Source organism: Pleurodeles waltl, chromosome 4_1, assembly GCF_031143425.1.
Source record: "Pleurodeles waltl isolate 20211129_DDA chromosome 4_1, aPleWal1.hap1.20221129, whole genome shotgun sequence".
NCBI classification, from domain to species: Eukaryota; Metazoa; Chordata; class Amphibia; order Caudata; family Salamandridae; genus Pleurodeles; species Pleurodeles waltl.
The window spans coordinates 328,294,583-328,306,773 of NC_090442.1; the positions used below are offsets into that span (position 1 = coordinate 328,294,583).

Genomic DNA, 12,191 nt, shown 5'->3' on the forward strand with positions numbered 1-12,191 from the left:
CACATATTCAAATGGCCCAGTTGTAATAGTGTAAAACGTCTACCTTTTAGCAATTAGTTCTATGCTTTACTACTCATTGCTTTGCAGAGGAGGTGACTATGTCTTCCCAAAATGTACAACTTCTCTAGGCCACTTATAACAAGTAAATTGTTGAACGATACAGTTGCTGTGTTTCTCCGACCTGTCTCCTCACAGATCTCTTCTGCTGTTTTTAGGTCGAGTGTGCAAGCACTCTGGCCTGTTGTAATCTATCTGTGGGCTTTTAACCTCGCCCACCGCATGCCCTTCACTATCACTCGGTTTTGGGCTTGACTTTCAAAAATCCTTTGTTATCATTGGTAAATGCTTTACGTTTGTCCTTCCTTGGGGCAGTTTTGTTACTGCCTTGGCCATTGTCCCTGTTACAAAAATAATTGCATGTCTGCTGATACATTTGACTGCGGGTGAACTTCTTTTTCCTTTTGTGTTTCCTTTGCGTGTATGCTCACGGCGGCAGTGGCACTTGCTTATGTTTATGTCAACTGTTTTACTTCTGATTTTCAATTTATGTGGCAAGAAAAGTCCAGTTAGGAATTTACAATGCTAACAGCTTTAACTCGCGCAAACGCGAGACCTACTGCATTGCAAATGCTTGTTCTGATTTTCTAACCTCTCTAGTCGCGCCTGGACAGTGCATACTTTTATAGCTTAATAATTTTGATTGTAATAACTGATATTCACGGTCTCTCACGTGGCAAGCTATTAACATTATTCATACAGATAGAGGGGGTCATTTCAAGTCTGGCGGGCGGCGGAGGCCGCCTGCCAGACTTCCCCCCTCCGAAATACCGCTCCGCGGTCGAAAGACCGCGGAGGGTATTCTAAGTTTTTCCCTGGGCTGGCGGGCGGTCGCCAAAAGACCGCCCGCCAGCCCAGGGAAAAACTCCCTTCCCACGAGGATGCCAGCTCGTAATCGAGCCGGCGGAGTGGGAAGGTGCGACGGGTGCTGTTGCACCCGTCGCGTATTTCACTGTCTGCCAAGCAGACAGTGAAATACTTGTAGGGGCCCTCTTACGGGGGCCCCTGCAGTGCCCATGCCAGTGGCATGGCCACTGGCGGGGCCCCCAGGGGCCCCGCAACCCCCCCTACCGCCATCCGGTTCCCGGCGGGCGGACCGCCGGGAACTGGATGGCGGTAGGGGGGGTTGGAATCCCCTCGGCGGCGCAGCTAGCTGCGCCGCCTTGGAGGATTCCAAAGGGCGGCGGTACACTGGCGGGAGACCGCCAGTGTTGCCGGTCCGACCGCGGCTTTACCGCCGCGGTCGGAATGCCCTTGGGAGCACCGCCGGCCTGTCGGCGGTGCTCCCGCGGTCCTCCAACCTGGCGGTCATTGACCGCCAGGGTTGGAATGACCCCCAGAATGTCTTAGTTGGTAAACAACAATAAACTAATGAAGGTTAAAATAATTGTTTGCGGCTTTGCTTTATTGGTTGCCATGTTTGTTTAATAATGAGTTTTAATCATTATTTCAAAAATGTTATTTGTGTAACAGAAAGGTGCAGGCGTCCTACATTAGTTTAATCTTTGATTAGTCCAAATTTTGACTTACTGCATACTTTCTGCGGTTAGATTGTTTCTTGTAGAGTTGTCTTCTACTATTCATTTTGAACTTGTTTGAAGACACAAATTGATTCATTTTCCTATAGTAATTCCTATTTCAGATTACACATCTGAAGTAATTTCAAAGGCCTAATGCTGTTTTTAGTTTTTTGAAGTTATATGGTTTGAGCAATGTGATTTCTTCTTTTTTTATTTTTAAATGTATAGTTGCATTTTTTAGGGTTTTTTTATGTCATCACTCTGTGAGTTCCCAAATTCATTCTGGACTTGTTGTATACTAGTTTCTTAAAGGCTCACTTATTTGACACACATGTAATGCTTTGATCTTGGCTATTTGGCATCTGCCATTAATTTGTATTAATTTCTAGCCAGGTATTTTAGAGAAACTAAATCCCGTTACTTATTTAGAGTTGTTAGCCGATAATTAGTAACAATACTGGGCCTGATTTCACTTTAAGAAGTAGTGCCTTCTTACTTCCATCCTTCCATTCCAGTCATCAGTAATTATTTTCCGAAACAGAACAGCAGAATGAAGGGCGAGGGGGTTGGATATAGATTATAAAAATGTTATGAATGTACATGTGAAACAGTATTATCAAGAGTAGTAGTTTTGGGGACTTACCACACTGACAAGATGGACAACAACCTGTTCCATTATTGCACTGCAGCTCAAATCCCACAGGGCATCTGTGCGTATCCAGGTGAGTGCATGACACATTCTTCTGTACAGCAAACACATCATCATTTACTTGGATGCATTCATGGACGACACAGGGGTCGTAAATAGAATGCCACATGTCGCCAACCTATAATAAAAGTGTAAAAGAGCAACATTATCAGCCGCCGACATTCCCTATTACATAGATAAGAATTGTGTGCAATCAGTTTCACATTTACTATCTACCTATCTAGTATATTTAGGGGCACATTTATCAACGTTATACGCTGCTACAAATTCAAGCAAAATGCCACAAAGCGGCAGAAAGTGTTAATAGGGTACTTAAGTTTTACGCCCTTGGAGTAGCGCAATACAAGGTAACACAAAGGAACGCATTTTATTGTCTTGTATTCCTTAAGGCAGGAAGGCATTCCATGGATGGTGTGTGGGAGTTCCCTCACATCCACCCATGGATTTCCATGCATTCCCAGATTTACAAAGAGTTGTAAGCCTGGGAATGCATCAAAATGGTACGCCTCCCAGACCCAGGTATAAGAAGGAGAAATATCTTTATTTCTCCTTGTTACTTCCTTTTTCTATGTGTGTTATACGCCTTTAAGGATTGTTTCTGTGCAGGAAGGTGTCCCTTCCTGCTCAAAATATCCTGCTCGTAACGCAGGCACACTTGCATCATGGTGCCAGGATGGTGCATCAGTGCTAGGCAGCTCATAGTGCCCCTGTGCATGAAGGCAGCAGAAATATGCCACATCTTTGTAAATATGGTGCATTTGCGTCTCTCTTTCACGCAATGCAGCATAGAAAGCTGACTTAATGCTCAGTGCCAGCGTGAAATGTTAGTAAATGTGCCCCTGAGGGAATAGCAAGAAAATTCAATGGCATTCACTTTCTCTTGTGTCATTTCCTTCTACTACCTCACTGACAATGAGTTCTAGATCGTGGCAGTTAACGGTTTGGAGGAAACTGATGTGACATGCATTTCCCGTATGATAGATAGAAGACTTATGCAACAAGCTCATAAAGAGGAGGTTGAATGAGGACAGGCTGGCATTAGAGAATGCAGACCTAGAACCTGGAATCATCTGGATGCATTTATTTTTTAAACAAACTCAATCAGGAGTTTCTTATTGTTTAATGTCCCACTGGATCCATCAATAGATTGGTGTACGCTGATTTAATGTCTTAAAACTTCTAGATAGTATGTGAGAATGTAAAAGAACAGATGGAGCACAAACAACACCAACAGACACATTGGCACAAAAGTTCCAAATCAGATTTTGTAAAGAGTACCTACCACATGCCAAATAATTTTGGGTTTCATCAAATTTATGTCTCCTCGACCTCGAGGAACGACATTCTCTTCGCAGGCTGATTTTTTGCATTGTCCACAGCACTCATCATTCTTCTTTATGTAGGTTGAACCCTATAAAATTAATAATTCCACAGTATTTCATTGCTAAAACCATTCGATCTCATGTTGCAGCAGCAAATACATAGAAAGGACTCTATTCCGAAAAACACTTGTGAATGCAAACTGTGCAAATAAATATAACCACATTATTCTGTGAATTGGTGGACTACAATAGTTTAGCTATTATAATGTAGGCAGTTGATAGAATGCCACAGATACCCAGATTACAATAAGTCACATTTACTTGTATGTATACATCACCAACACAGTTTGTAATTCCTTATATTTTCAATGAGAAAACATACACAACCTAATTCATCAAAGTTATTTTAAACAACTCAATTTCTATGTATAATATACAACACAACTCCCTCCCTTTTGTTATTTGTCCTCATGGTGAACATTTACATAACCTTAACTAAGTTATTTTATTTCGCAGGCCTTGCTAGACCTGTGATGCCATATGAACCTTGTAAAACAAGCTTTGATCATGCCACAGCTCTGGGTCTAATGTGCTAGTACTTGCAGAGTAAGCACATTAAAGCCAGACAGAGAAATTAAAAGGCAAACTACATTTGATTCAGTCCTGTTTTTGTTTAAAATAAATTACCGATGGCACCGAAGTCTTCATTAAAGTCCTTTATTACTTTCCATATCATAGAAAGAAAGGGAGGACTATACTGAAGGCACCATTGCCATCCAACAGTCTTTTGGAACAAATAAAGAGGACTCAATTAAAGTCAAGAGAGTTTTCAGTATAGCCAACTGTTGGGACTGAAAAGTCCTCTGCATCAGTCAATCAATCAAACAGGATTTGTAAAGTGTGACTAATCACCCTTGAGGGTATCCAGGCACTTGCAGGTCTCAGTGGCTAATCGAATAGCTAGGTCTTGAGGGCTCTACGCAATTCCAGATGAGAGGTGATGGTTCCGGAGATGCATGAGGAGACTGTTCCAGGTTTTTGCTGCTATGTGGGAGAAGTCTCCACTTCTGCTTCAGTGGATGCGTGGAGTGCGGGCATGTGAAAATGAGGAGGAGCATAGCCTACTTGCCAGTTGGTGGAAATTCAGGCGGTGGTTAATATAAGTGGATCCTTGGTTGTGTACAACTTTCTGTGCATGGGTCAGCAGCTTGAATATTTTTTACATATTCTGCATGGGGAGCCTTCGAAGTTTCCTGAGGTGTGGAGTATTGTGGGATTGCCAGGGAAGGTCAAGGATCAATCTGACTGTGGTGTTCTGTACAGTCTGTAGTCTTTGGAGTTGTGAGGTGATTCCTACGTAGGGGGCGTTGTCGTAGTCTAGTCGACTGGTGATGAGAGACTTTGTTACAGTGAGTCTTGTGTGTGGGGGCAGCCACTTCAAGATCTTACGTAGCATGTGCAGAGTGAAGAAGCAGGTGGAGGAGACAGTATTAATCTGTGATTTTATGGTGAACCTGTTGTCACTGATGATTCCGAAATTTTAGGGATGTTCTGAGGGAGTGGGTGTGGGTCCTAGTTCTGAAGGTTACCAGGAGTCATTGTATGTGTTGCTTATCTTGCTGAAGATCGGATTTTCAGTCTTGTCTCTGTTTAGCTGCAGGCAGGTTTCTGCACCTCATTCTGTAATCCTGCCCTGTGTGTACAACTGTACCGCTTTCTGGATCCCTAATGCTGATTTTTTTGTTATAGGCGAACACAAATCATGCATGTGCGCCATGACATAAGCCTGTCTCATGGATTACTAACTTGTTGGACTGGGAGGGGCTCCCAAAGCTCTTCTGTCATAGAGGTGGAAGGCTACCACCTTCACCAGTAGTTAAGCAGCACATGCACAGTGGTGGCCGGTGTATTGTGTAGTCATCAGTGGTAGTGAACAGGTTGTTTTTACTCTATGTCACTGGAGTGAGCCCTACAGGCTCACTCAACTTTCAAAATGTTCTTCAGTTCACCCTTGCCTACATCACGTAGAGGTGGAGTGCTACACAGCACCGGAGTTGTGACTCTGCACTAGTTGTATGTCTGCCTGTGAAGGGTACAGAACAGGGATAAAGCAGTACTGTGCAGTATATGTGTAGAGTACATGAGCGATGTAGTGCTGTGCAGGCACAAGGAAAGCATGTGTGCTGAGCGCATGTGTGCTTGTGTAAGGTACAATACATGAAGAGTAAAGTGAGTGTGTGTTCTGGCATTGTTTGTGTTTTAAAATAGCACACTCTGGTACAATGCAGAAATACTACAGTGCTGAACAGTGCACACATATTGAATGTGTGTGCTGAATGTATATGTGCCTGTAATGGTACAATACATGGAAGTAACAGTGCTGTGCAGTAAGCGTGTTGTGAATGCACACTGAGTGCCATTGTGCCTGCAATGGTACATTACATGTGGACCCAGATTCCATTTTGGGAGGCCCAGGCTTGCCTGGTAAAGACATGAGGAGTACAGGAATCCCCCAAACACATTTGTGTGTTGCTGCATTCTGTGAGCTGGGTGGACACACCAGAGTAAAGGTGGAAGAGATTCTTTAAAAGCTTGCTCTTTAATTCAGTGACAGATCACAAACAAGGGGCAGGACACATCTCAGGAAAGGGGATGTGGTCATAAGGTAATCCTAAAGAGTAGGGAAGGGAGCTAGGGATTAACTTTTTGATGCACATATCACTGTGGCTGACATCCAAGTATGAACTCTGACCACTCCCATGAATTGTGTTGTGGCTCAATCAGCTTCTGAATCATGTTTGCTGTGACAGACATCCTTTCAGAAGAAAGAAGAAAAGGAATGATGTCAATTTCAAAAGAAGCAGAACCCTAACATAAAACGTCAAAGACTCAGATCCTAAATCACAATTGGTGACTGGAAAAGAACTATAAGAAGGGGAGGTTGAGACCCCAAACTTTGTCATCTGTCAATCAGCAAGATGGGATGTATGAGGAGGGGAAGCCCTGCAAGACTTTTGCTTGTGACCAGGACTGGAACCACAGGCCCCCTAGTCTCCCTGCTGCATGAGGGGACATCACCCAGGGCACCAAGGTCACCTGCTCCAGAGCTTGGAGCACTATCGCCTGCCTCCTTGTCAAGACCAGTGTGCCCTGTGAGGGAAAGGACAGCACTGGAGGGAGAGAGGGAGGGAGGGAGGTCCAGTGGGGGGCCCTGCATGAGGATTTCCTGAGCAAGGTATGAGGCTCTTCACCAGTCAGGTCACTGCCCATATGCAATATCAGCTGTGCGACCCCTGTATGCCAGGTGAGGGCTCCATTGTTTGGAGCCATTCCAGAAGCAATGTGCGGGAAGCACCAGGCCCGCACTGTCACACTGCAGTGACTCCTTATGCCAAAGGTGGTAACAAGGGAATAGATTTTTGGCCGGGAGCACAGGACTTGTGCCTTCCAAAATCAGCAACCCTGTATTCAGGAGGGGCTATCTTAAGTGAGGGCTAACACATAAGGAGAGTCTGCACCTTAAATGTGAGTACCGCCACAACCCTGTATGCCAGGAGTGGCTGCAGAACCACTTTGACCAAGGGTTCATGTCAAGCACCCAGAGCAAAGAAATACTGCTGCAACCTGCCGGTCGAGCCCGCACTCGAGCCCGCACTCTGTACCCAATGCATTTCCCAAAGATCACAACGACATCGCCTAGGACGCTATACCGGTCGGGAGTCTGTAGGATCACATTAGCACCCCAACCTCCACCTGCTGGAGGGAAGAGCAACTTACCTTTGTGTCTGCTGAGCAAGAGCAGCTCCAGTTACTGGAATGAACTGGCAGCACTGCTCCACAGACAAAGACTGCGCCATTGGATCCTGCTGCATACTCCGCAAGCAGCCCAACTTCGCTGCACAGGATCCAAACTTATGAGCAACCGAGGAGAGGGAACTCGCTGCACCGCTGAAACACGCCATACCTCTGGATTGTGTGAGATTGGAACTGGGCCTTTGGGGCCCCCAGGGACTTGCTGCTGATAGTGTTGCAGCACCATAGACACTTTTGACTAATTCCTACAGAGTCAAAGGGAGAACTCTTGAGTATTTCCTAATAGTATGCATTCCCTGGATGTGACCACCAGTGAATGGAATAATCCCAAACATGTTACACAAAGAAATGTGGGTCAGGGATTTGATTGACAACTCCTAAAGCCCAGACCCCAAGAGGGATAGTGTTACTTCTTCTGAATGTTGTATAGTTGTGCATGTGTGGGGTTAGAAATAAAATACTTTCTTTTTCTATAAAAGCGAGTATTGGATTGGGCATTGAATTATTGTTCATACTGTTTGCACTTTGAGTAATGTGTCGTATTTACTGACCTGTATCTTCATCTTTCCCCCCAAGGAGCCTTGACTGCTTAACCACAGCTACCACTGAGACTCAAGTGCAGAAGGTGTACCTGGCCTAGTTGCTCAGAATCAATAGTAGGTCAGGCCCTGGGACATCAGGGTTTAAAGGCCTCAACCACCAGGTTGGGCCTAGTAGCCCCTATGTGCCCGGTGGCCCTCTGAAAGGGGTTCTGACACCACCCATTTGTCTCTAGGGAAAAATAAGAAGAGGGTGCCCATTCCCAGCTGCTGTAAAAAGAAGCTGACTGAAGTGAAGGACACATAGGGTAAATAAAAAGTAGAGCGAATTAACCAGAAGGGGTGGTAGCATTGAGGAAAAGGTTTTGGAAAAATTTAAGTGGTGGGAGAAATGAATGCAAGAGGGTGTCAGGCAGGGGTGTCAAGGAGGAAAAAGTTGGGACAGTCCGTGTGAGATATGGGTGGGTGGCAGGCAGGGGAAAGAGGAGGGCACAGGGAATGAAGGGAAGAGTTGGATAGAAAAGAGTGAGATGAGAGAAGAACAAATGCAGAAATGTCTTGGATTATCTTTGATAACTACAAGTCTGTTGTGGGCTACATGTTGCTTAAATATAGGACCAAAATGAGAAGGAGGATGGAGTAGTCAACTTAGTACCCTAGGTTCTCATGATTGTTGTTGGACCTGGTCCTTTCTGCAGGGTCACCTGAGATTTTTGTCTTCCTTTGCCAAACCTGTTTATTTCCCCTTTTAGTACTCTGAACACTTCACTCCTGCTATCCAGTAAACTGCTTGTGCTTTCCCTTCTAAACATGGTCAAATTGGTATACACGTGGTCCATTTAATTTACTTATATGCCCCTACTAAATGGTACTACATGTACCCAAGACCCTGTAAATGAAATGCTACTAGTGGGCTAAAACACTCATTGTGCCACAGACTAAAGTAGCATTGTAAAACATTTCTTAGGGCTGCAACTGCAGCCTTTAGTGCAGTATTAACCTGTGATTTTAACTTGGCAAAATAAGGCTTAAACCTTCCTTTTTGATAATTATTAGTCACCCCGAAGGTAAGCCTTAAGGGCTCATAGGGCAGAGTGCATGGTATTTAAAAAGTAGGACATGTGTAATTAAGTTTTACATGACCTGGAAGTGAAAAACATCTAAGTCGTTTTTCACTATAACAAGACTAGCTCTACCATAGATTAACACTGTTTTAACTTAGGCCACTTAAAAAGTGATAACTTAAGTTTAGGAGAAGATAGAGAAATATTTTTTCCACTAATATGGATTGTAATTTAAAGTCCTCTTTAATTGTAAAGGCAATTTCTTTGAAAATGCCACTTTTAGAAAATTGGCATTTTCCTGCCTAAAACAATTGTGCCTTTCTGCTAGTGTCCATGGTCATAAGACTGTTAATGGCTCTACTGTGGTGTGCTGTGTATTAATTACAGTTGGGGAAAAAGGGCCTTGGGTATGGTGAAGGGTGTTCCTCTCCCCAGTAGGATTACCTAGTGGGTTGTACTCAGTCCTTCTTTGCTTCAAAGGGTAGTCCAAGGATGGTGCCTACCCCATTCCTGACATCTCTAGCTCCCTGCCCTGTCACTGGCAATGCCTGGGACTGCCTGCCCTTTGTTACCTTAGGTACTTTAGAGCCAGATCTAGGGTTAAAGGGAAGAACTGACCAGAACCACTTTAGGGGTTGCTAGAAATGGGGTCGCTGGTTGGCAATCGGCTTGTACTCTGTCCAAGCAGGAACCCTCGCTCTAGTCAGGATAAGGGAGTTACACTCCTCAGACAACCCCTGCTCACCCCCTTGGTAGCTTGGCACAAGCAGTTAGGCTTATCTCAGAGGCAATGTTTAAAGTATTTGTACCAGCACACACAGTAACACAGTGAAAACACCACAGAGGACTCCACAACAATTTAGAAAAATAGCCAATATTTATCTAAATCTAAATCAAACAAGATCAAAGTTAAAACTTTTTCAAATTAAAAATAGTCAATCAATAGAAATCAATGGATGTATTATTTTTACACAAAGTACTTGGTGTGCTAAAAAATGAAGCTGCACGGGCGAGCGTGCAACGGAAAAGTAAGTGATGCCTCAATTCCTGATTCCCAAGTGAGGTTGGGTAGGTGATGCATCGTTTTTCTCTCCCGCAGAAGAGTGTTGCATTGATTTCTGGATGTCAGCCTCGGGTCCATGCAGGTTCACTGTGATTTTGGCACCCTGTGACCATGTGTGCCAAATCCTGGAGCACGATGGTGAAGAGCTGTGCTGCCTGGGTGATGCGTCAATTTTGGCAGCCGCAAGCGGGTGTTGCGTCGATTTTCCAACCGCGATGCAGGTGGTACATCGATTTTTCAGCCGCAAGTCAGGTGCTGAGTCAACTTTTATCCCTCTCAGCTCTGGTGCGTGGATTTCAGCCTTGGTTCCACCAGCTTCTCCTTTCAAGGCCCCAGGGACTGGATAGGATACCATTTGGCAGGGTAGGAGAATCAGCAAGAGACTTCAGGTGCTGTCAGAGGACGTCTTTGATGGCCCTGAGATTTCAGAACAGAGGGCATGCTCAGTCCAATCCCTTGGAGACACTTCACAATCAGGAAAACATCACAAAGTCCAGTCGTTGTCCTCTCTCAGGTAGAAGCAGCAACTGCAGGCCACCCAACAAAGCACACTCACAGGCAAAGGGGCAGTACTCCTCCTCCACTTTTTCTCCTTGGCAGAGGTTCCTCTTGATCCAGATGTAATCTGAAAGTCTCAGGTTTTGGGTCCGCTATTTACACTAATTTCTGCCTTTGAAATAGGCAAACTTCAAAGGTAAGTCTCTGTTGTTCATAAGATCCTGCCTTGCCCAGGCCTGGCCACAGACACACGCCAGGGGGTTGGAGACGGCATTGTATGAGGACATACACAGCCCTTTCAGGTGTACGTGTCAGCTCCTCCCCTCCCACTCTACCCAGGAGACTCATCAGGATATTCAGGACACTCCTCAGCTCCCTTTGTGCCACTGTCAAGAGAGATTTCACAAACTGCCTAACTGTCAGTCTGACCCAGACGTGGATTCCACAGGCAGGCGGAGGCACAGAATGGTTAAGCAAGAAAATGCCTACTTTCTAAAAGTGGCATTTTCAAACTGACAATCTAAAAACCAACTTTACCAACTTTACCAAAAAATGTATTTTTAAATTGTGAGTTCAGAGACCTCAGACTCCAAATCTCTATCTGCTCCCTATGGGACACTACACTTAAAAGATATGTAATGGCAGTTCTCATCTTAACCTATGGGACAGATAGACCATTGCACTATTTCACGTCTAGGGCATGTAAAATACACCAGTGCATGACCTACCTTTTAAGTACACTGCACCCTTCCCATGGGGCTACCTAGAGCAAGTAGTAAAAGGGAAGGTTTAGGCCTGGCAAGTGGGTACACTTGCCAGGTCGAATTGGCAGTGCAAGACTGCACACACAGATATTGCAGTGGCAGGTCTGAGACATGTTTACAGGGCTACTCATGTGGCTGCAAGCCCGCTAGTAGCATTTGACTTACAGGCCTTAGGCACCTCTAGTGCACTTTACTAGGGACGTACTGGTGAATCAGATATGCCAATCATGGATAAACCAATCACCAATACAATTTAAACAGAGAGCATATGCACTTTAGGACTGATTAGCAGTGGTAAGGTACCCAGAGTCCTAAAGCCAAGAAACACTGGTCATAAAAAATAGGAGGGAGGAAGCAAAATGTTTGGGGATGACCCTGCAAAAAGGACCAGGTTTAACAGTGGTAGACATAGAGGGTGATATCAGCACACAGGCAGCCACTATATATAAAAGTGGCACTCTCAGACCCTTTCATCAGACCACTCCTGGACCTGTGAAGATTCAGAAGAAGGACTGCCCTGCTGTCTGAAAAAGCATGAGTGGATCTGCTTGCCTTTAATCCAAGATGCCAGGCATGACTCTAAGAGTCATTTGGCTGGGATCCTATTTGAACTACAGAGACAAAACAAGCTTCTAGAGTGAAGTCTTCCCTGCAATTTCCCGGCTGACTAGCACCAATTGAGCCTGGCTGGGTCCCACTGCTTGCCTCTGCTGGAGTGAGTCATGATCCCCAAGAGGTCCTCTAGGTTCTCGGCCATTGGATGGGTTCCCATGTGTACTCCTCTAACTTGCAAACTACAAAAACTGGACTCCAGGAGAAAATACAGAAGTTCTGCGCTCTTG

General features: G+C 44.9%; 1 protein-coding gene across 1 annotated transcript in view; it reads right to left on the reverse strand.

Annotated features, from left to right (window-relative positions):
- The window catches only part of VWF (von Willebrand factor), a 1,017,342-nt gene that overhangs the window by 128,128 nt on the left and 877,023 nt on the right, over positions 1-12,191 (reverse strand). Inside the window, exons 44-45 of the mRNA XM_069228440.1 lie at positions 3,569-3,697; positions 2,221-2,404 (exon numbers count right to left, since the gene is read on the reverse strand). Of these exons, the coding sequence (XP_069084541.1) occupies positions 2,221-2,404; positions 3,569-3,697 (313 nt within the window). The remainder of the gene's footprint in view (positions 1-2,220; positions 2,405-3,568; positions 3,698-12,191) is intronic.